The sequence below is a fragment of the Erythrolamprus reginae genome, chromosome 2, assembly GCF_031021105.1.
Source record: "Erythrolamprus reginae isolate rEryReg1 chromosome 2, rEryReg1.hap1, whole genome shotgun sequence".
Lineage (NCBI taxonomy): Eukaryota > Metazoa > Chordata > Lepidosauria > Squamata > Dipsadidae > Erythrolamprus > Erythrolamprus reginae.
In genome coordinates this window covers 89,547,070-89,569,812 of record NC_091951.1, presented here as the reverse complement: position 1 = coordinate 89,569,812, position 22,743 = coordinate 89,547,070, and the positions used below count along the sequence as shown (strand labels likewise).

Sequence of the window (22,743 nt, the reverse complement as noted above, 5' to 3'; positions counted from 1 at the left end):
TCTGAACTGAGCAGTTCAGGATAAATAAAGCTAAGGAAATTATTAGGAACTCTTGGGGGCAGGATGTGATCTCTGTCTAATTGAGTGAGATAAGTTATAGGTTTCTATTGAAAGCACTTTTGGTTGATCAGAAGTTCTAGGCAACTGCAATCCAGACTCAAATATTTAGTTTCTGGGAAAGTTGATTAAGAAAGTGGTACCTCACCACTCCAGATACATCTGAACAATATATATAGAAACATTTCAATTTGGCTTCTAATTGGTCTCTAATACTGAATTATGCTGCTGACTGCATCTGAGGCTGGGAAGGGATGCAGACTTACTTGTTTTCTTGGAATTATAAATAGTTCTGCTGTGGATCATTGTGGGATTGGACTGTTTTGCAGTGGCACCTGTGTTTCCTATTGTCCTGTGGTGGGAAATTGATTTAGAAGGCAATTATTCATTGCCTAAACTATGGATGGCTTGCCTGGGCCTCATTGAGTAAAGGGGAATTGTCTTGGGTTTCATATAATATATACAATATAATTAATGTACGTAAATCACATAATGATGTTAAAAGTTTACAATCTTGTGGAGTTGTATTACTAGCTGTCCAGGGCTGCATGCAGCCTATGGACATGGGATTGGTCTTAACTGAACTAAACCTGATCTAAATTGTTAATCTGTGGTATCCCAGAGTCGTGTCTTATTTTACATGTTTAATATTTGCATGAAATTGATTGGGGAAGCCATTTGGAACTATGGAGTAAGTTGATATGAAATCTTGACTTCCAATTCTACTAACCCTTACAATTCAACTTCAATAAATAATTGGTATCCCATCTATAGACGTGGCCAAAATATTACTGCACCTCAACATTTTCCCACAGAATCCCAATTTGTAGTGAAATAAACTGAAAACAGTACAAATGATATCCACCGTACTTTATTCCAGAGTCCACAGAACAGACACTTTGCTTTTGATTTAGGATTTAACATACTCTTGTAATTAATAAAACACACCAAAATAGCATTGATATAATTATTACTTATAATAATAATATAATAACAAAACCTAATATTTTGTAGCTTGCCTTTTTGAGGAAATAACTACAATAAAATGTTTCTATAGTTCTGAACAAGACTTTTACACCTCCCAAATGGCAGTCTGTTCACTCTTCTTAAGCAAACTGTTCCATTTGACTTAGATCTGAAGGGTTCCTTCTCCCAATCATGAATTTCAGCTCTTTCCATAGATGTTCTATTGGATTCAGATTAGAACTCACAGCAGGACCCTTCAGAGAAGTCCAATATTTGTTTTCAACTATTCTTGGGTTTTCTTAAATGTACTGTATGCTTTTGCTCCCTTTTTTTTTTTTTTTTTTTGGCTAGAGGACCTGTGAGCAAGACATAGCTTTAAAACCCTGGGCATTATGTTTTATTTTAAAATCCCTAAGTGATTCTCTGATTTCATTGTGCCCTGGTGCTGGAGGTAGCAATAACACCCCATAATATTGTGGAGATTCCTTCAAGTTTCACAGCAGTCTTTTCTTCTGTGAACCCAGAGTTGCTGTAACTTACCAAAAAGCTTTCATCTGTTCAAAGGTCCCAGAAGGACTAAAGCTTGTCAACCTTCATTTTAACAAATTCCATTCTGGCTTTTTAGTATCCACTTTTCAGAAGAGGGCTATTCCTAGGTCTTTTACCATGGAGGCAACGTAATGCGATATTGCTGTACCTTCATCTTGGAGGTCAGTCAGAATGTGTTTGGAAGTTTTGTATGAGAGTTCACTAAAATCCAGTATCTTTTAACTTCTAAGAGATACAAGAATGTCCGTGCAATTTATGTCCAGTTATATATCAAAAGCTATGTCTGCTCCATTCTCTATGAACATACTTGCTATTTGTTATTGGGAAGTTAGGCTCCAGTTGCATGCTGCTTTAAATGTTGTTGTAGTTCATTGAAAGAGAAGTCCAAAATCTGAACGTTCTCAGTTGCTATTAGACAGATCTTGCAAGGAGCAAGTCTGCCTTGTTACATTTACTGAACCAGCCATGATTACTCCTGCAATCAATAAGCCCTGAGTTACCTAGGTCTGACTATCTGAGTGATATTCTCCCTATTAGAGGCATGTTGGATCTTTAAGATCAGCAGCAGGCACCTTTCTGAAGATGCCCTTGCTGTTGGGAGGCATACTTACAGGTATTCTAATTTTCAATAATTGGTAGTTTCTGTAGCTACTCATTATACCTTAAGGAGAAGACTAAAGTTTCACTCATTTGCCAGATGTTAAGTGTGAACTGAAGTCTGCTTTTAAATTTTTACTTCCATGTTTTATTCACTTCCCATAGCTGCCTTGATGCTTAGCATGAACAGAAAACAGGGGAGTATAAATAAACAAATAAATAAAAAATAGAACTTGCCTCTGACTCTGATTCCTCATGCGATGCTGCTCTCCTATATCGGATTTTGCTCCCATTTCTTGAATCTTGACCTGGTTCTTTTTCTTCAAGTTTAGCTTTTGTCTTTCCTTTCTTCATAAGGAAGTTATCAACAACCCAAAACATTAATGCCTATTAAAAAGAAGAAGTCACGTTAAGTTTTCTTATATTGCTGGACAGTTATGAGATTCAAGGAATTTATAGTATAGAAACCTCTATCTAAATTTACACAATTATATGGCTCATTAAGAATGATGGAATCCTAAAACTGTAGTTCACTAATTCTTTTCTCAAGTTCATAAATTCAAAACATATAAAAAGAATTTCAATAGTTATTCAATAGCCTGTAATTTGCAAGTGGCACAAAAGTCTATTTTATCCCCATAAAAGTATGGTATCTACTGTATTTTTCAGGGTATAAGACCCACCTTAGTTTTTGGGGAGGAAAATAGGGAAAAATATCTGCCTATCAAATATTCATCTGGCTAGCGTACTTAGTCTGGTCAGCTTCAGCACATTATTTTATCCCCTGGTTAGGGCTTAAAAAAAACTTTATTCGGAGAGAGTGACAATGAAAGAGCTTGCAAGCAGGTAAGAGCTTGGAACATTGTTAGCACCTGGTTAGGGCTGGAAAGAAACATTCTGAGCAAGTAGAGCAATGAAAAAAAAATCCTGCAAAGACTTAAGGTTTGGAAAACATTCTTTGCAGAGAGTAAGAATGAAAGAGCCTGCAAGGTAAGAAGAGCTGGGAAAATCATTAGCAGCTAGTTAGAGCTGGGGGAAAAAGCTTCAGAAAAAGCTACATTCAGAGTATAAGACACACCCAAATTTTTAGCCTCCTTTTGGGAGGAAAAAGGTGCATCTTATATTACAAAAAATACAGTAGATATTGGAAAGAACAGAACTGAAAGACTAACAAAATGTATTTAAAAATACTATTTGTAAATTGTGTTAGAGAATCTGTAAATATAAAATCCTGCTAGTTAACTACTAAAACTACTGGCAAAATGCCGAAGCAAGTATTTAAAAAAACATTGGCACAGTAAAAATGTCTAGAATGCAAAATAAATGTATTGTAGATAATGTTTTGAATTGTAGCTATTGTTTCATGAATGTGCATATATACTCCTGAGCTAGCATGGAACCTGAGTCCTGCAAAACCACAAAGTAAGAAACTCTCTTTTGACTTCGGCTGTCATTCTGGACCACGTATTTGATCACAATCAAACAACATACAAAGCAACTGAACATCTTTGCAGGATTCATTTCCACATTTTTTAAATCGGCAGATAAAAATATTCTGAAAGCATCCTGAAGTACTATTTACAGATGTTTAAAATGTAAACAATTCAGCTAATGATAGATGAGATTTTAGCTACTTCAGCCCTTTTAATTTAATTGCCCTTATTCTTTTGTCCTTTTGTTTTACTGCTGTGTTTATAAATTCTGAAATTATATTTCTGTTTAGTGATGCTGTATTCATTAGTATATTTATTTTGTGGGTTAATTTAGTATCAACTAATAATTATTTCCATTCATGGAAGGAAAATGAAGGCGGTAACCTACAATTATTTCCTTTTGTATTTTTCTTAAAATCACAAACATAAAGTGCAATCAACATTTTGAAAACATTTATGTAGGAATAATCTAATACCTATGCATACATGAGGTTCACAAAGTACACACCATAATTAATTAGTATTGTAAAAACTAAACAAATCCAACTTATGTGGCTAGCATATAGGCCTCTTGGATGTTGCCACTATATATTTGGCCTCCAAATATTGCAAAACAAATAAAATATTCAGAAGATGTCATTTATACCAACATTTACAAAGAAGGGAACTATCAGCATCACAATAGCCAACTCCAACTCAGGATTCTCTATAGGGTTCAACAAAGCTATCTGCAAAGAGGAAAAAAATAGGTTAATATCATGGAATTACATAAAACTGAATTCTGTGCTTTTACAGGCACTACATGAAGTAGTAGGTTAATGGACACAATTGGGAAGAATAAAATGGGCAGGAAACAATGCCTTAGATCAACAAAATTAAAATGTGATTCTTTAGTACATTATAAACTTGCATTACTTACTTTTAAGTACATGATTTAAATGCTCGTACAAAATGTGCATACTAACATTAAGATGCTTTAATCATAGCGATTAAATAGCAGTTGCTAAAATCACATTACTGATTTTTAATTCCTTGAACAATATAGTCTCAGCTGTTAAAGTCATCCAGATCATAGCACCAACTTTCCCAACAGCTTCATGCACAATTTTGCTCAGTAAGTATTAATCTGAAAAGAAGTAACTAATCTTTATACCTTTCGTATTAGTTTACGGCATGATGGAATGATTTAATTTCCTGACATTGATGCATAGGGATGGTGAAGTGGCCTTTAAAGCAGAGGTTTCATGTTTTAAGTGATTATTTACATAGACCATCATCCAAACTCTGTCAAATAAACTATACATTTTATAACTTGTCTTATTTGTTATTTACAAAAAATGAGAAATATAAGTTCCTATTATACAGTGATAATTTGTATATGTGTATATTTTATTCAGAAAATGTTTCAAGAGAAAAACAAGTGAGAAATGGAAGAATATCTAATGTAGTAGAGAGTATAAAAAAATAATCCAGTAAGTATATTGTTATAATTTAGTGTTCACTTCTATCAAAGTTTAAGAGTTGTCAACAAATGCAATTCCATTCAGGCCAATGTCTTGGTTCTACCTGGACATTTCATATCAATGGGAAATTATAGCTCCCCCGTAACTGATTTCACTTAGTAAGTTTTTATAACTTTCAGCTGGAATTTGCTTTCTTGAACTTAATATTGTTTTACTAATTTGAACAGAAGCACAGCTATGTTTTAGTAATGTAGTGAAATCAGGATATTAAAATCTGATAAGGATAACCAAAGGTTTAGTTATAAATATCTTTATTACTTTTATTAATTCAATCTTCTCCAGTCTATTGTTTTTCAACTATGTTGGACTGCATCCTCCATTTCCTAATTATGGCATTGAGATCTGAAGGACCAAATTGGAAAACACAGCACACTTGCAGAAAATACATTGCTAATTCATTTATTATTGGATGTAGTTTTAAATAAGAAACAAAAAGCTTCAAACCTCTTTCCACTGAGGTATTAGGAGGACTATAATTATGATCATTTTCTCAAACATCATGATAATTATGTACAATGCGCACTGGCCTACCCAAGCACGGCATTGCAATGGGTCACCTGCAAAAGAAAACACAAATGGTTAATACAGGTATCTGCTAAACAAGCTGACAACTGCGTTGAGATATAATCACAAAATTCTGCACAACTATCAGAGTGTTGGTCTTCATAAAGCAGATAAACTTTAGCGGTGAGTAATCATCTTTATAGTACAAGAGCCAAGGTGGTGCAGTGGGTAGAGTGCAGTACTGCAGGCTACTAAAGCTGACTGTAGATCTGTAGGTCAGCGGTTCAAATCTCATCACCGGCTCAAGGTTGACTCAGCCTTCTATCCTTCTGAGGTGGGTAAAATGAGGACCCGGATTGTGGGGGTAATATGCTGGCTCTGTTAAAAAAAGTGCTATTGCTAACATGCTGTTATGCCCTTTGTTAAAAGGGCACTATAAATAAATGTTTTACAAGAATTTTATTTATTGATTTAATTTGTACAGCTGCAGTGGTTTTAAATAGCTCACAAGAAGAGTTATCAGTTATGTCCAGTGCAAAAGACCCATACATGGTATTTCAGTATTCTGGGCCCTGGAATTTGACTCCTAGAATTCAGAGTCCTTTGTTAGATTCCCCCTTACTAACTACAAGCTTTCCTAATTTTAGATGAGTAATTATAAATAGTAATTACTTTGTTGCTTTCATTGTTAAACAGTTGGAAATAATAAAAAGGTTTGCAAAAGTCATTGCAAATCATTCAAAGACAAACCATATTTTTCAGAGTATAAGACGCATCCTTTTCCTCCCTAAAAGAGGGTGAAAATTAGGCTGCGTCTTATACTTACAATTTGTTGTAAACTGCCCAATCCTAGAGGAGTTGGGTGGCATATAAATTGGATTAATAAATGAATAAATAAAATAAATACTCTGAATGTACGTAGCTTTTTCTAAAGTCTTTCCTCCAGCTCTAACTAGGTGCTAGTGATCTTCCTGGCTTCCTATTCCCTCAGAAGGTTTTTTCAGTCCTAAGTTTTTGCAGGCTTGTTTTCATTCCTACTCCCTCTGAAAAAGGCTTTTTCAGCCCTAACCAGGGGATAAAATAATATGCTGAAGCTGTACAGACTAAGGACGCTAGATAGAGGTATACAGTGGTACCTCGAGATACGAGTTTAATTCGTTCCGGACCTGGGCTCTTAAGTCGAGCAGCTCTTATCTCGAACGACTTTTCCCCATAGGAATTAATGTAAATAATTTTAATTGGTTCCAGCCCTCAAAAAACTCACAAAGTTAGTCTAAATTATGCAGAAAGACATGTTTTTAATGAAGAAATGTACATGTACATATAAATGAATAATGAAGTTTCTTTCACTTAACTTGTAAACTTTCTTAAACTTTTAAATTTACATATGTTCAACTTCTCTGCCACCCAATCCTGTAGGACAGAGGTCCCCAACCATTTTTGCACCAGGGACCGGCTTTAAGCGATCAAGAGAGGAATGGGTGAATGAATGGACGGAGGGTGGGAAGGAAGGAAGGAAAGAGGGAAGGGACAGGAACAGAGGAAGGAAGCAAGGAAACTTATGAAAGGGGAGAGTAAGAGAGGAATGAGTGAAGGGAGGGAGGGAGGGAAGAAGGTGGGAAGGAGAAAGAAAAGAAGAAATAGAGGAAGGGAAGGTAAAAGAGAGAAAGAAAAAGAGCAAGAAAGAAAGCTGCAAGCCCTCCCCCGAGCCCCCCAGGCCGGCTGCAACCTTTTAAAACACGCGCGCCGCTTCGCAGCTGTCTCCTGAAGCCGAACGCGGAAGTTAGCGTTTGGCTTCAGGAGACAGCTCCTTGGCGCTTGTATCTCGAATTTGGGCTTGTAAGTAGAACAAAAATATCTCTCCCCTCCCAGCTCTTATCTCGAGTTGCTCTTAAGTAGAGCAGCTCTTATGTCGGGGTTCCACTGTACCTGGTAAGTAGACCCCCCCCCCATTTTCCTCCCTCCAAAATAAGGTGTGTCTTATACACCAGTGCATCTTATAGTAAAAAAATACAGTGCTTGAAAATCTAGATTTATTTTCTATTTATAGATGTTTTTAAATATATTACTTAATCTGCTTTGTTTGTGTGCATGGATGTGAACAATATTGTATACATTTGTTTCATGAGAGAGAAATTGAATGGCAAAAAAGTAGAAATACTTAATTTTTCTATCTAGAATGCCTTATTTGAATTTACATGGCCCTCCATCTCAGGAATGCAAATCTGGGTAGTTAACAGGAATTAAAAGACAATATAAATACAATGTACAACAACAATAATAATAATTACTGCTCGCAATCAACTAACACAAAGTGGCTCTCAAAAATACCATTTACTACCATAGTAATGAGAGATCCAATTAATTGGACTTCAAATACAATAAAATAATAATAAAAAAGTAAATTAATAAAATTAAAAGAGTACTTTAATTTGTTAATGTATATGTTATTTCATTTAGACATTTTGTTTTAGAAGAATCATGCATATGAAAATGATTATGGAATCACAACAGGACAACAAAAACATGAAAACATATTCATGGTTTTATGGTTGCAAAGCAAGTTATAACTTAAGGCTAAAAGGAATACATTGTATTCCTTTGGGTCAATGCTTGCAGGAGAGAGAGATTCTTCCCTGAAGGGACCTTGGAAGAGAATCTTTTTAGTAGTTACTCCCACTGTTTCTTATCTTTTTCTGGCAGAAACTGAGTCAGCTTTGTTTGTCCTGGAATCTGGTAAAATGTTGAAGATTGCCATATTCCATATTGGACAATATCGTGACTAAAGTTTTTAAAGTTAGAATTTTTATAGATTATTTTTATGTATATTAATTGGATTAACTGTACTATTGTGTCTTTGTATATGCTGTGAGCCGCCCCGAGTCCTCGGAGAGGGGCGGCATGCAAATCCAATTAAATAAATCAATAAAATAAATAAAAATGGAATTCACATATATTTCTATTTCTTAGGATTTTATAGTCTATTTTGGCTTTTAAAAATATGTTTGAGGGTTTATATTGAAATTGGTAGTGTATGAGCAAAGTAAATATAATTTAATACCCCACTTATTACTATAACCATGTTGCTTGTATCTTTCAATTAAATTGTTTTTGTTTCCTATTATGATTTGATAGTTCATTAGTAACCTTGACTATCATTAAGTGTTGTATATTTTTATTCTTGATGAATGTATTCCATTCTTCTTATATACACTGAGAGCATATACACAAAATACAAATTTCTTGTGTATCCAATCACACTTGACCAATAAAGAATTCTATTCTATTCTATTCACTGTGTGGATGAGTATATTCTTGTTTTACCTATTATATAAAAAATATTGGTTTATCAAATAACCTGTAGTTAACTTAGTTTACACAAAATAGTTCAGCATTTAAAAATGGCTTAGAATAATATTGAAATTTCTCTGGAGTTATTCAAAACTTGCCTTAATATTTTAATTTGACAAATCTTCAATCTTAAAATATTCTTGAAGTTATTAGAAAAAGTTTTGTAATCCCATTTAAGATTTGTGTTTTTTTGCCTTGTGTATCTCTTCAAATGTATTTGATATTCTATGTAAAAGTTTGCTGGATTGTAACTATTTTAAAGATTAGCTGAAAATACTGTAGAATGTTTGATGATTTTAATCCCTGAACAATTGAAAAATCTATTTTTTTTTTAAAAAAAATGTTGCCTAAACTACAAATAAAATCTGTAAAAAATATCTGGCTGAGGACTTGGGTAATGTGGAGTAGAATCAAAGGAAGGAACAACATATCAGCAACAAGAAAAAATTTAAAAGTTTGCAAATGCAATTTTCTATGCTATGAATTAATTACAATGGCATCAGATCTACACATTAACTACTGTTGACAAAACTCCCCCCCCAAGACACTTCAAATACAGACACAGAGCTCAACTTGAGAACTAAGCAATGGAAAATCGAATACTTTTGAACAGCTGTAATGCAAAATGGATCTCAGCCATTTCCTTTTCTGGAGAGACTTTAAAAGACACACTCCAGATAGTTTACTAGCTAGTCTTGATGTTTATAATATTTATATCTGTGTTACATAATACTTAAGCATTTGAATAATTTCTCATAAAAGTAAGAAAATAAACTTGCATTTCCATTTAGACTATTAGATAAAATTTAATTATAAAGTGATAAATAATGGTACTTAAAATTTTGTGAATGTTTTCAATATTTCTGAATAAATAGGATCTAAAATGTGACCTGTTTTTCACACGTGTCCTAAAGCTAGATAAAGAGAACATGGTTAACCAAAAAAGCCAAAAACATAATACTTGATTGATAATGATCTAAAGCTACATATGTGTATCTGGATCTTTAAGGTTGTCAGTTCATTTAAAGGGAATTAGAGCTAGGTGTCTCTAGCATCAATCAGTGGATGACAACGAGGGGTTCTACTTTATTTGAAGAGCAGGGTTCTAGGAATTCACTGTCTAATGTTGACAATATACCATATGTATGTAAAAGTGTGTCATAGTTTGAACAAAGGAGATTTTTGAGGATTTCCAAAATATAATTGTTGATGTTTGTTGATGCTCACCAGGATGCTCACTTGGCTGGAAAGGTTACAAAACTACTTCCAAAGAATTTGGACTCCTCTATAATCCAAACAGTAGCCAGGCAATGCTTGTACAAAGAAAGACACAATTATTGTCTTTATAGCAATATATTGCCTGCCCTTTACTTTTCACCCTCTGAAGGTGTAGATAGCGTCACATATTTGATGTACCTGTTTGGTATTACTATTTCTGTAGAAATGAGGGGTTGTTAAATTAAAGCTGCAATATTTTCAGGAATTTCCTGATCGTAATTTCACTCAATGTAAAATATGTTTTTACATGAGGAATAGGATGAATTTTTCTAAGATTGAAAGCTAAATACAATGCAAAATGATACATTCTAACTAAGGAACAGAAATTGATGTTCAATCTGTCCAGTTTTATAGTCACTTCACTGTTTTATAAAATGCATACTCTGCACAGGACAACTAAATTGGCTACTAACACCTCCACTGACTAACAATGGATTAAGAAACCAGATTACAAAACTGCTTTTTACTTTAAAGATAAATTTGGTTATTTAGAACAGAAATGACACTTTCCCACTTTTTTTTAAAGCATTCTTGTCTGTTTGAGAGAGACTTAGAGGATTGTGTGTAGCCATCTTCTAGAGTTGTGAAACCATTACTGATCCTAACCAATGCTGATGGATCTATTTCAAATGGAAGTTAACTACAATATTATTACAATAAAATGAAATGCTCTGTTACTATGATTAAACTGTTAAAGAGAGGATAAAATATTGGCAGGGTTAGACAATGTAAAAGATTTAACTTGTTCTTGAGCTGTGTAACCTTTACAGAATTGCATTTACAGTGAACCAAAATAGAATTGGTTATATGTCACAAGCATGCATTTTCAACTCAAGTAGTGTTGCTCTGTTTTGAAATAATCTTGTACACAATTAAAAGAGCAGCATTTCTCCAGAAGCCCAAATACCTGACACAGCCTGATCAAGTGCAACTTAATCTGCTATAATCTCATGCATATGTTATGGTGTCAACTCCTTCTTGAGAGCCCGGCAAATGAAACTTATATGCAAATAGGCTTTCATATTGAGAAATGACTTATTATCCAGAAATAACAACAAACACTGAATCACTAGGAAACAAGTACCATGTCCAGGAAAACAGATGAGCTCATGGATGACAAACAATCTGAAAATTCAAGGAAGGTTATGTTAATGTTGAGACAAGCAAATGCTGGTTTTATTATTCATACCTACAAAATAAAATATTCTATTCACTGACCACTAACTTATTTCAGGCTCTCCTTTTGACCTACACAATGCTATCATTTTCCATCACCGTATCAGATAATCATGTAACTGGCATTAGGAAAACCAATATTTCAGTCCCCGCCCTTCTTATATTTGACATGCTCAGATTGTTTCGGTATTTTTGCCTTGCAAATAAATATTCAGTGAGATACCAATCCCTCTCTGTGCTCTCTCTCAACACAACCTTCCACTTTATAATGTTACAAGGGTCCCTATATTAGGGAAAAAAATAAGAAGAGGGACAGCATATTGCTGTCATCCTTTGTGTCCTTCACAATTGCCACGCCCTGAAGGAAGCTAGAATAGCATTGGGTGACAGGAGGGACACTCACAGATAACACCCCACCCCCAATTCAAGCCAAAAAAATATAATACAAAACAATAGGAGAAAGCAGGTGTTATCTGTACTACTATTCTTTTTGAATTATCAAACTGAACATTGCCTCTTAAAATAAAATCTATTCTGATAAAACAAATTTTATCAAATTATAAGATTACTGTATTCCAGTATTTTATGTGTAAACAAAATAAGGATGCTATTTGATTTATATAACATTTTATATATTGCTTTTCTAATATACAAGCATCACTCAGGACAGCTAGTAACATTAAACGTTAGATAGGAAGGCTCAAAAAGAAAGCATGAAAATGAAGTGTTTCCACTACATTTTGACATTTTAACTTCCCTACTGCTAAATGTCCTCTATTATTCTGGGAAAATAAATTTCTTAGTTTCTAAAATGCTGCATGATACTTTTTTCATTATTTTTTGGCTGTAGAAGATTAACAAGTGTACACTTCCCTCTTGGCAAGTGTAAAATGAAGTTGCCTGAATATCATTACTGTCTAAAGCTTGTAATTTTGAGAAAAAAAGCTATCTTGATAGACTGCATGAAACGATTTGTTTGCTTTTTTAAAAAAATCTTGGGGATTGGTCACTTAAAAAAAAAACACATGAAGCTCCTTTCTACTGCAAAATAAATGGAGTTCAGTTACTGGCAGTATCCCTTATCCTGCACAGGAAACCATCCTGTTTTCTGGAGTAATGGCTGCTTTGTTGAATTGAATTAGATTCCCTTCACTTGAATTTTCAGAAAAGGACTCTTCTGAACACACAGAGATAGATACAACATTTAGGCCATTTAAAGCCAAATGTTCATTTAATCCCTAATGTTCTTCCCTCATCTTCAGTGTTTTATATCTGTATGGAAAATCCAAACAATGAATATACTCAATAGCTATATTTCTATATTATAGCTGGAATATGTTCAAGTAAATAGAAAATTACAATTAACATTACATGAACTTAAGAATCATTCTGGCATTCTATTTTCATACATTCACCAGGCAGATGCCATGGTAAGACTAGTAGCACACTAAGACTTCCTTTCTTACATTCCTCAGCAAATGAAAGACATATTCTCTATGACACTGGAGGTAATACAGTTATGACTAATCGGCATGTATAACTAGTTGGGATATTCTCCTGAACAGAAGTCTTCTAAATATGCCACAATTATTTGAAAATGTTTTTTTAGGAATAGAGTTGAAAAATGAAAGGGGTGTTGGTCTTACCTGATACCCTCCTTCTCGTAGGATTGAGTTAGCATCTAGGAATGGGTTGACCTCATCTGTTCAACTGATTGGACTAAGTCTGTCAGAGTTGAAATTCCACACCTCTGTTGCTAGGGCTTCCTAGCTTTTGGTGAAGACGAGGGGCCAGACTCGACATGTTGTTATTATGGAACTTCCCGCAGTTAAAGGCCAGACAGTCTTTGGGTGGGGCTGGATGCTATCTCAATCCTATTAGAGTATCAGGTAAGATCAGCACCGCTTCTCCATAGTGGGTTGAGATATGATCCAGTGGGACATACCAAAATTGGCTGCTTTATGGGTGGCCTATAGCCTGGCCGGAGGTCTCTCCATCCTTATGGACACGCTGAAGGACCCGGTGGCCGAATGCTGTCTCTGCCAAAGCAAATGTGTCCAATTTATAGTGCCTAATAAGTGGCAATGGGGATGACCAAGTGGCCACCCTGCAGACCTCCTCCAGAGAAGCCTGCAGTGACCATGCAGCAGTCATCCCTGTGCTGCAAGTTGTGTTCGCTGTCACCCGTGTGAATTTTGGAAGGGACTACAGATTGTATGCTTTAGCAATGGTTCCTTGCAGCCATCGACCCACCCTAGAAGGTGTGACATTCTTGCCTATGGAGTTTGGTTGGAAGGAACTAGAGAGGGCCCCTGTTTTCCTCAGAGCAGCAGTTCTCTTAACATAGATGTTGGAAAGGTCCCAGGTGAGATACCTGTGGACTACAGGAGGGCACAGATTAGTCACCCCCTTGATAAAACAACGGGCAGTGGGATGCTGGGACAGGGGTTCCAGCAATCCACAAGTCAATATGAGGACCGGGCCACCACCTTTCTCTGGATGGTGTTACACAATAGCCCTTTATCCAGTCCATCCTAGAGAAATTCCAGGATCTGGTCTATTGAGACTTCATATGACAAAATGTGTGTGTGTGTGCATGTGCATGCACATTATGTCATTGCCTTCTGCAATGTTATGTTTGTTATGTTATGCAAAGCATAAAAAGAAAATGGTAAGCCATAGAGATCTGAAATAAGAGCTAAATCAACTGTATATCCAATCAGTTCAAAGTACTTCATTATCTTATTATCCTTTCAAACCATCCATGCTGTCACCACATACATCATACATCACTTCATATGTTGCTCTTTATTCTTTCAATTTCTCACCTCCCTTTCTTTGTGGATCTCATTCATTTCTATTCAGCTAGAGTTTCCCCCATGGTTCAACGCAGTCATTCTTACTTCCTATCTCTGTTTTTGAAAGGACATGAAGATAGGGAAAAAAGGAGTGGGCTGTTAAAGGAGGACCTGCAGAAAAGATTACACGTCCTGAGAAATAGGGAAGACATAAGCCCATCTTGATTTTTTTTTTTAGTACACGTTGGGACTGGGGAAAACTTTTGAGATTCATCTGGCTACCAAGAGTGTTCCTGGAATCGTTCTTGCAGTGCCTATTTCTTGACTTGCCTACTTTGAATAGTTTTAATAGTTTTGCGTTTGATACTTTTTTTCTTTTCTAACCAAATACTTACAACAAATGTCTTCTGTCCTGCTTGCTTATTTTTGTAATGAATGCATCATTTCAGTATCCATTTATTACTGATCCTGTCATCCTCCTCCTCAGCCCTTCTTAAATAATCTATTCCATTTTCACACACTTCACTGATTTTTTTTCTAATTTTTATCTTAAATGACATAATCTGTTCTCACTTCCATGTAATAGAACTTTGCTTATTTTTATTTAGTCTTTCCAACAATCATATGCTATTTATTACTTTCTTTTTTAACTGAAGTTTGCATATCTTAAAAGGTTTTCATTTTTCCATTTTAATTAATATGCTGCCAAGGTACACAGAGTCATATATTACTCTGTCATATACTTATTCTAGTTTTTCTATCATGTATATACAAATGACAATCATTCATTCAATTCTCCCTGTCAAACACTGCCGCTGATAAAATCGCCCGGATCCGAGCGGACCTCGACTCCAATTGTGAAACAGAGTCGACTGACAATGAGTCAGTCGAGGTGACTGGGGCTAAACGTCTTTGTCCATCTGTCTGGGAGGAGTTTGACTTGGTGACACCTGATGAAGTGGACAAGGCCATTGGAGCTGTGAGTTCCGCCACCTGTTTACTGGATCCGTGTCCCTCTTGGCTGGTTTCGGCCAGTCGAGGGGTGACACGGAGCTGGGTCCAGGAGATTGTCAACGCCTCCTTGGGGAGGGGGTCCTTTCCGCCACTTTATAAGGAGGCGGTTGTGCGCCCCCTCCTCAAGAAGCCTTCCCTGGACCCAGCCGTGCTTAATAACTACCGTCCAGTCTCCAACCTTCCCTTCATGGGGAAGGTTGTCGAGAAGGTGGTGGCACTTCAACTCCAGCGGTCCTTGGATGAAGCCGATTATCTAGGTCCTCAGCAGTCTGGATTCAGGCCCGGCTACAGCACGGAAACTGCTTTGGTCGCGTTGATGGATGATCTCTGGCGGGCCCGGGACAGGGGCTTGTCCTCTGTCCTGGTGCTCCTTGACCTCTCAGCGGCTTTCGATACCATCGACCATGGTATCCTTCTGCGCCGGCTGGGGGGGTTGGGAGTGGGAGGCACTGTTCTTCAGTGGTTCTCCTCCTACCTCTCCGGTCGGTCGCAGTCGGTGTTAGTGGGGGGTCAGAGGTCGACCCCGAGGTTTCTCCCTTGTGGGGTGCCTCAGGGGTCGGTCCTCTCCCCCCTGCTATTTAATATCTACATGAAACCGCTGGGTGAGATCATCCAAGGGCATGGGGTGAGGTATCATCAATATGCCGATGATACCCAGTTGTACATCTCCACCCCATGTCCAATCAACGAAGCAGTGGAAGTGATGTGCCGGTGCCTGGAGGCTGTTGGGGCCTGGATGGGTGTCAACAAACTCAAACTCAACCCAGACAAGACGGAGTGGCTGTGGGTCTTGCCTCCCAAGGACAATTCTATCTGTCCGTCCATTACCCTGGGGGGGGAATTATTGACCCCCTCAGAGAGGGTCCGCAACTTGGGCGTCCTCCTCGATCCACAGCTCACATTAGAAAAACACCTTTCAGCTGTGGCGAGGGGGGCGTTTGCCCAGGTTCGCCTGGTGCGCCAGTTGCGGCCCTATTTGGACCGGGAGTCATTGCTCACAGTCACTCATGCCCTCATCACCTCGAGGCTCGACTACTGTAACGCTCTCTACATGGGGCTACCTTTGAAAAGTGTTCGGAAACTTCAGATCGTGCAGAATGCAGCTGCGAGAGCAATTATGGGCTTCTCCAAGTATGCCCATATCACTCCAACACTCCGCAGTCTGCATTGGCTGCCGATCAGTTTCCGGTCACAATTCAAAGTGTTGGTTATGACCTATAAAGCCCTTCATGGCACCGGACCAGAATATCTTCGGGACCGCCTCCTGCCGCACGAATCCCAGCGACCGGTTAGGTCCCACAGAGTTGGCCTTCTCCGGGTCCCGTCGACTAAACAATGTCGTCTGGCGGGACCCAGGGGAAGAGCCTTCTCTGTGGGGGCCCCGACCCTCTGGAACCAGCTCCCCCCTGAGATTAGGATTGCCCCCACCCTCCCTGCCTTTCGTAAACTCCTTAAGACCCACCTTTGCCGTCAGGCATGGGGGAACTAAAACACCTCCCCCTTGCCCATGTTGTTTTGTTGATTGATTGACTGTGTGCCTGTTTTTTATATATACTGCTTTTTATGAGATTATTAATTTCAATTGGAACTGGATGGGTGGGCATTGGATTTGGTATTGTGTACTGTACTGTTTTTTATTATTGTTGTGAGCCGCCCCGAGTTTGCGGAGAGGGGCGGCATATAAATCCAATAAACCTAACCTAACCTAACCTAACCTAACCTGCGAATTTATGTATTTAATATATAAATGTTCAGATTCATGCTTTTTAATCATACAATCTGTCAACATTTACTGCAAGTTATTTGGATTTTCAACCAACAACACATCATTAATACACAATAGTATGCACACACTCACATCACCCATCTAACACCAACATAGTGTTTCCTTATATATCTATTCTGAGCTGTTGTGGTGCAGCGATTAGAATGCAGCATTGCAGACTAATTCTGGCAACTTCTAGCAGTTCGAACCTGACCAACTTAAGGTTGACTCAACCTTTCATCCTTCTGAGGTTGGTAAAATGAGGAGCCAGATTGTTGAGGGCAATATGTTGAAGCTGTAACCACTTAGGAAGAGCTGTAAAGAACTGTGAGATGGTATATAGGCCTGTGATAGTGCTGTTGCTATTCATAAATGTGGCAAAACAAGGGAACTTGTATATCCATATTTTACTGCCCTCTCACTGTTTGTCCATTGTTCAATACTGTATTCCATTTACAGTATTGTCATATATACCTCATTTCCCTTATTTTGTTGCAACCTTTGATATGTTTTTGATCAGATTGCATCCCACTGACACAAATGAATTTTCCATAGTTTTTGCAATTATTATTGTTGGGAGCATTCACGTATAGATGCAAACTTCATACACATATTACACAAACTGCAAGGCTGTTCCATATTCAAACCACATCCAACTTTTAACATTTCTCCAGTGGTGCCATCTATATTTGTACTCTTAAGTCTTTTTAACATTGTTACTGGTTTATTTCTTCTTGGATTCTATAATTTATACTATTTGTTTCAATTCCACTATTGCTATATTACTATTAGTCCCCTACAAATCTATAAAATATTTATTTTAGCAACCACTCATTTCAACTTTATCTTATTTAATCACTTTTAATTTTTATTCCATTCATTCTGGTAGACTTCCATATTTAATCCTTTTCAAACTTTTCCAAATTAATTTCCATAAAAGTCACTGCAATTTCTTTATCTCTTTTAATCACTGTTCTATTTAGTTGCATTCTTTGTAAATACCCTTTTCTATTTCTATATACTATGCAATATTTTACTCTGCAGCAGTTTTCTTGAATGCTTTTCCCCCATCCACAGCATCTTCCATTTCATCTTTCCAAAATCATCCTTTTTCATATTCCATCAGCATAACTCTACGCACTTCTATGCCATCTTGTAACATAATACTTTCACTATATTCAAAGCAACTTCCACATTTTCCCTCCTTATACCTACTTTCTATTTGTTTTGTTGAGAGCTTATCAGGTTGGTACTGTTCATATAAGACTTGTACTTTCTCTTCCTGCAACTGTTTCACTTTAGCTTCTTACCCTTCTTTCCCTTTTCTTCCATGTCCATTTCCCCCTAAAATTGGCACTATGATATAAAAATCTATCCCATACACAGAATGTCATATATTTATATCTTCCACTAATTCTCTCATTGGATACTATTAAAATATTTTATTTATTTTATTTTATTTTATTAGATTTCTTTGCCACCCTTCTCCGCAGACTCAGGGTGACTCACAACATATGGATACAAAACTACAATATGTAAGAAATATAATTGAAAACAATTCTAAAATCCAATACATTAAAAACAGTCATCCACATCCATCCCATATAGGAGAAAGGGATTACAAGGGAGTAAGCAGGCAAACAATGGTAATATACTGGGCTATTAGCATATCATATTTGCAATTGCCAGGGCCAACACATTGTTTTTAATATGTATGCCCCATTGTGTGCTTTCTTGCTCTATTATAATCATTTCCTGTTCAATGAATGTAAGCACAAACTTTAATTCCCTTCTTGCTAATAATTCCAATGCCAGGGTAAGCATTACAAAGGCAGGGGAGTAGTTAGGAGGCAAACAAAGGCCATTAATGTGAATTGATTAGTATTCTCAGTTTCAATCCATAAAGGATATATGATATATAGTTTTTTTTAACTTAGTGACCACTTTGCTTAGTGATGGAGTTTCCAATTGTAACTATGTTGCTAAACAAAGATTAGCTGCACTTAAACCATGCATGCTAAAGAGTCCACCTCATTCATTCTGATTTAGTTTTATAACAGACAAGTGCTTACCTTTACACAATACGTAGTGCGCAAATATGCATAAGATCAAGATTAGAAGCTTGGCTGGGAAACACACATATTATGTTAGCCCTTAGTGACTTCCAAGGGTATTTGAAGATGGTTAATAAAGAATTCAATTTAGTTTTATGGTTAAACATTAAAATATTTTATGCTGTAAAAGTGGAGGTTCATATCACCTTGAAACTTGCTCTTTCTTATACTATATATAGTGATGGTATTATTATCCTTGCTATCAGTAGTCATCAGAGAATGGAGAAGAAAAAGAAAGAAGTATCTAATAAAGTCCTCAAGTTTAAAAACTAGAAATGAAAACAAAAAATATTTACAGTGGCTCATCGGACTTATAGTTAAATAGAATGTCTGTAATTTCATATATTTTAATATTCGGCCATTTATATTGCTCAAACACATTTATCTGAAAATACAAATTACAAAAACATTCGCCAATTCCTATATTTGAAACCTAAATGCCACCTAACTAATTATTTCAAAAAGTAATAATTTTTTTTTACCATATTCACCAAAACGAAGAGATTCCCATTGCTGTCGTTCAACAACACTGCTTACTGCTCGGACACCAGCATAAATTACCAGCATTCCTAAGGTGGCGTCTAGCAGAAAATTAATAAGGTATCTGAGGAACAAGAAAAATACACACAAATTAAAAAATTGATTTTTTTAAAATTGTGTAGCTTTGATGATTGAAATCTTCATCTATCAACATTTATTTTCAACTTCTGAAAATACACTCCCATTTTCAAGTCCGAGCAATAACAACATGTCGATAATAATAATGGCACTTCTATGCATAGGGGTAAAGAACCTCAATTTTAGTATAAAATTAGAAGGTAACATACAGCATATTATTCTTTAGGTCATTCATACAGTTCTGGTAGCAGGATCAGCTGCTAAGGATTTTTAATATATACTTCTAAAGTTATAAAACTGAGACAAAAAAAAGGAGATAGAAATGGCCTAATTGAAAAATAAATTCAATCTGAGCATTTTTCTTTTAATATAAAAAGTGTTTTTGATTATTTATCTGTAAAGCAGATATTATTGCTTCTGTCTCATTTAAAGCAGAAGCAATAATATTTTTAAACAGTTTTTAGCATAGCATGAATACACAGAGAGGAAAGTATGACATACTCATTAGCACGCTGCAGTAGGGTCAGGACAACCTAGATTCAAAACCCTGCTCAGCCATAAAGCTGATTAGATAACCTACCACGTGCAGCAACTGCATGACTAAATATTGGAGAGGAAACTGTGCATCACCCTGAGCTCTTTCAAGAAACAGCAATTTAAAAATACCACAACCAAAATTGCTGTTTAATTAATTTACAAGTGCTTGAGTACATAAAATATAGCACAAAAGAAAAATACAATGCTTTATTTTTCTTTAAAAAACCCCCGTTATTGGGATATGAAAGCGTATAAACAAGACTGAGTAGCTAGAATAATTTGTGCATTTATTACATGTAAAGGCCAGCAGAGGTCACTGTTGCTTCAGTTTATACAAAAGTGGGTAATTGCTTCACAGTTGACTGCATGTTAGTCAGTTTTTGTGGCACTGTTTATGCCACTTGACAATGGAATATAGTATACTGTTTTAATTTAAATTTATTCAACAATTACATCACCAAAGCAATAGCAAAAAATGCATTTCTGTAGATACATATTTATCAACTTGATTTGAAGGTCAGGCTAAATATAAATGGTAAAAGCCCTCGAGTCTGGGCGTGCATAAGCGCACCACTGTGCCTACCGTCCCTGTCCTATTGTCTACTTTTTATCATTACTTATCTAATGTTTTATATGTACAAATTATCACCCTATAATTGTTTGACAAATAAATAAGTAAATAAATAAATAAAATAAAAAGATTTTATCTTAGCAAAAATATGGAAACAGATTGTCGCTACCCTCATTTTAGATTTTTTTTTAAAAAAATTCCAATCTAGTCTACAGGTTTTGGGGTGCTTTATGGAACCCCAATCAAAGAACCAATTAGGTGTAATCTTGTTCAGCTTTAGTTTTAATAAAATTAGCTAAGGTTAGCTAAAAAATGCCAAATTTCATGACAAATATCAGCTACTTGCTATATTTCCGAGCCTGGAGACTCTTAAATTCAATAGGGCAGTGCTCCCACAGCCCAAAACATCATCCAGAGAGATGAAGGAAAACTTGACTTTGGGATAACAAAGAAAAATATGTAACAGACAGAGAACAGGGAGAAAAGTCCTAAAAGTCTTTCCAGAAGGCACTAGTCAATTTTCCACCATAACTACAAAAATAAAACATTAGGAAGAAAAAAGAAGACAAGGAAGATTAAATAATTCAAGTGAGGTACTTTTAATCCTATATCAGGTCTAGCCAGCACAGTGGTACCTCTACTTAAGAACTTAATTCGTTCCATGACCAGGTTCTTAAGTAGAAACAATTTTTCCCATAGGAATCAATGTAAAAGCAAATAAGGTGTGCAAACCCATTAGGAAAGAAATAAAAGCTCAGAATTTGGGTGGGAGGAAGAAGATGAAGAGGACAATCGTTGCCAAAGGAAGAAGGTGAGGCGAGGGGAATCAAAAAAATCCAAAACTTTAAGAATTTTTTAAAAAAGAGGGACTCTGAGGCTGCCTCCCTTACACTGCCTCCTGTACATTGGCTGCTGCTGCTGCTACCTACTGCCTCTTCCTTCCCATGCTGAAGGGCTCCCCTCTCTTCTCGCTCGCTCACTTTGTAGCTGACCCCTTTCCTTTACTGTGGTGACTCCTCGGCTGCCCAGAGCAAAGGGAGCATTTCTCTGGGCGCTGGCAGAGGTTTATTCCCTCTCCAAGCGCCAAGAAAAAGGAAAATGCTTCGTTCACTCTGGACTGCCAAAACCTCCGTAAACATCATCAAAAGGCTCCTCTGGCAGCCCAGATGGCTGGGATTAAAGGGGGAATGGCAGGAAACTGGCCGGGCCTTCAAGCCGCTCTCAAATTTCCTGGGAAATTTTTCCAGGCTCGGGTTCTTAAGTAGAAAATGGTTCTTAAGTAGAGGCAAAAAAACCTTGAACATCCAGTTCTTATATAGAGGTACCACCGTACTTCTATGGTAACAATATGCTAATTTTGAAAAATAAAACTTCATGCATATCTTGGCATTGTTATTAGCTGAACTTCAGTAAGATTTTTTTCCACTTACAGTGAACAGGGGTCCTCTTCAGTTAGGTCTGATAAATATACATTGGCAAAATGGATGAACATCATCCCTATGGCTTGTTTGGAAGTATCCAAAAACCTACAAAAAATATGTTTTTAGACATCAAATTATAATTTATATATCTTGAACCTCCCCCCTCATCCACAAACATGGCTGATATAGTTTTATTCTAGCATAAGGGAAATGAGGAGTTATGGAGTTTCACATTTAGCTATGAGTGCGCAAAATATTGATATTTTAAAGATTGCAAAGTATGTAATGGCTTTTTGGAATCAAGACAAATTTCTCTTTAAATAGTATTCACTTTTGAAATATTGCAAGTTTATTGAGTGAAAGGAATAATTATTCCAGAACATGGGCCAATTTAAATGGGTTAGACTAAAACCTGTTTTTAACAAATGTACTGGACATGGGAAAAATAATAAGTGTACCATACAGGTAGTT

At 36.4% G+C, this 22,743-nt stretch overlaps 1 protein-coding gene and 1 long non-coding RNA gene across 2 annotated transcripts in view; both read right to left on the bottom strand.

Moving 5' to 3' along the window:
- The window catches only part of STIMATE (STIM activating enhancer), a 49,794-nt gene that overhangs the window by 6,240 nt on the left and 20,811 nt on the right, over window positions 1–22,743 (bottom strand). The window contains exons 3-7 of the mRNA XM_070738622.1: window positions 22,282–22,377; window positions 19,608–19,729; window positions 5,570–5,682; window positions 4,253–4,330; window positions 2,407–2,556 (exon numbers count right to left, since the gene is read on the bottom strand). Of these exons, the coding sequence (XP_070594723.1) occupies window positions 2,407–2,556; window positions 4,253–4,330; window positions 5,570–5,682; window positions 19,608–19,729; window positions 22,282–22,377 (559 nt within the window). The remainder of the gene's footprint in view (window positions 1–2,406; window positions 2,557–4,252; window positions 4,331–5,569; window positions 5,683–19,607; window positions 19,730–22,281; window positions 22,378–22,743) is intronic.
- Window positions 7,795–13,398, bottom strand: LOC139160576 (uncharacterized). The gene is made up of 3 exons (XR_011557964.1): window positions 13,380–13,398; window positions 11,343–11,383; window positions 7,795–7,854 (listed from the first exon to the last, which is right to left on the bottom strand). It is a non-coding gene; the product is annotated as an uncharacterized lncRNA (long non-coding RNA).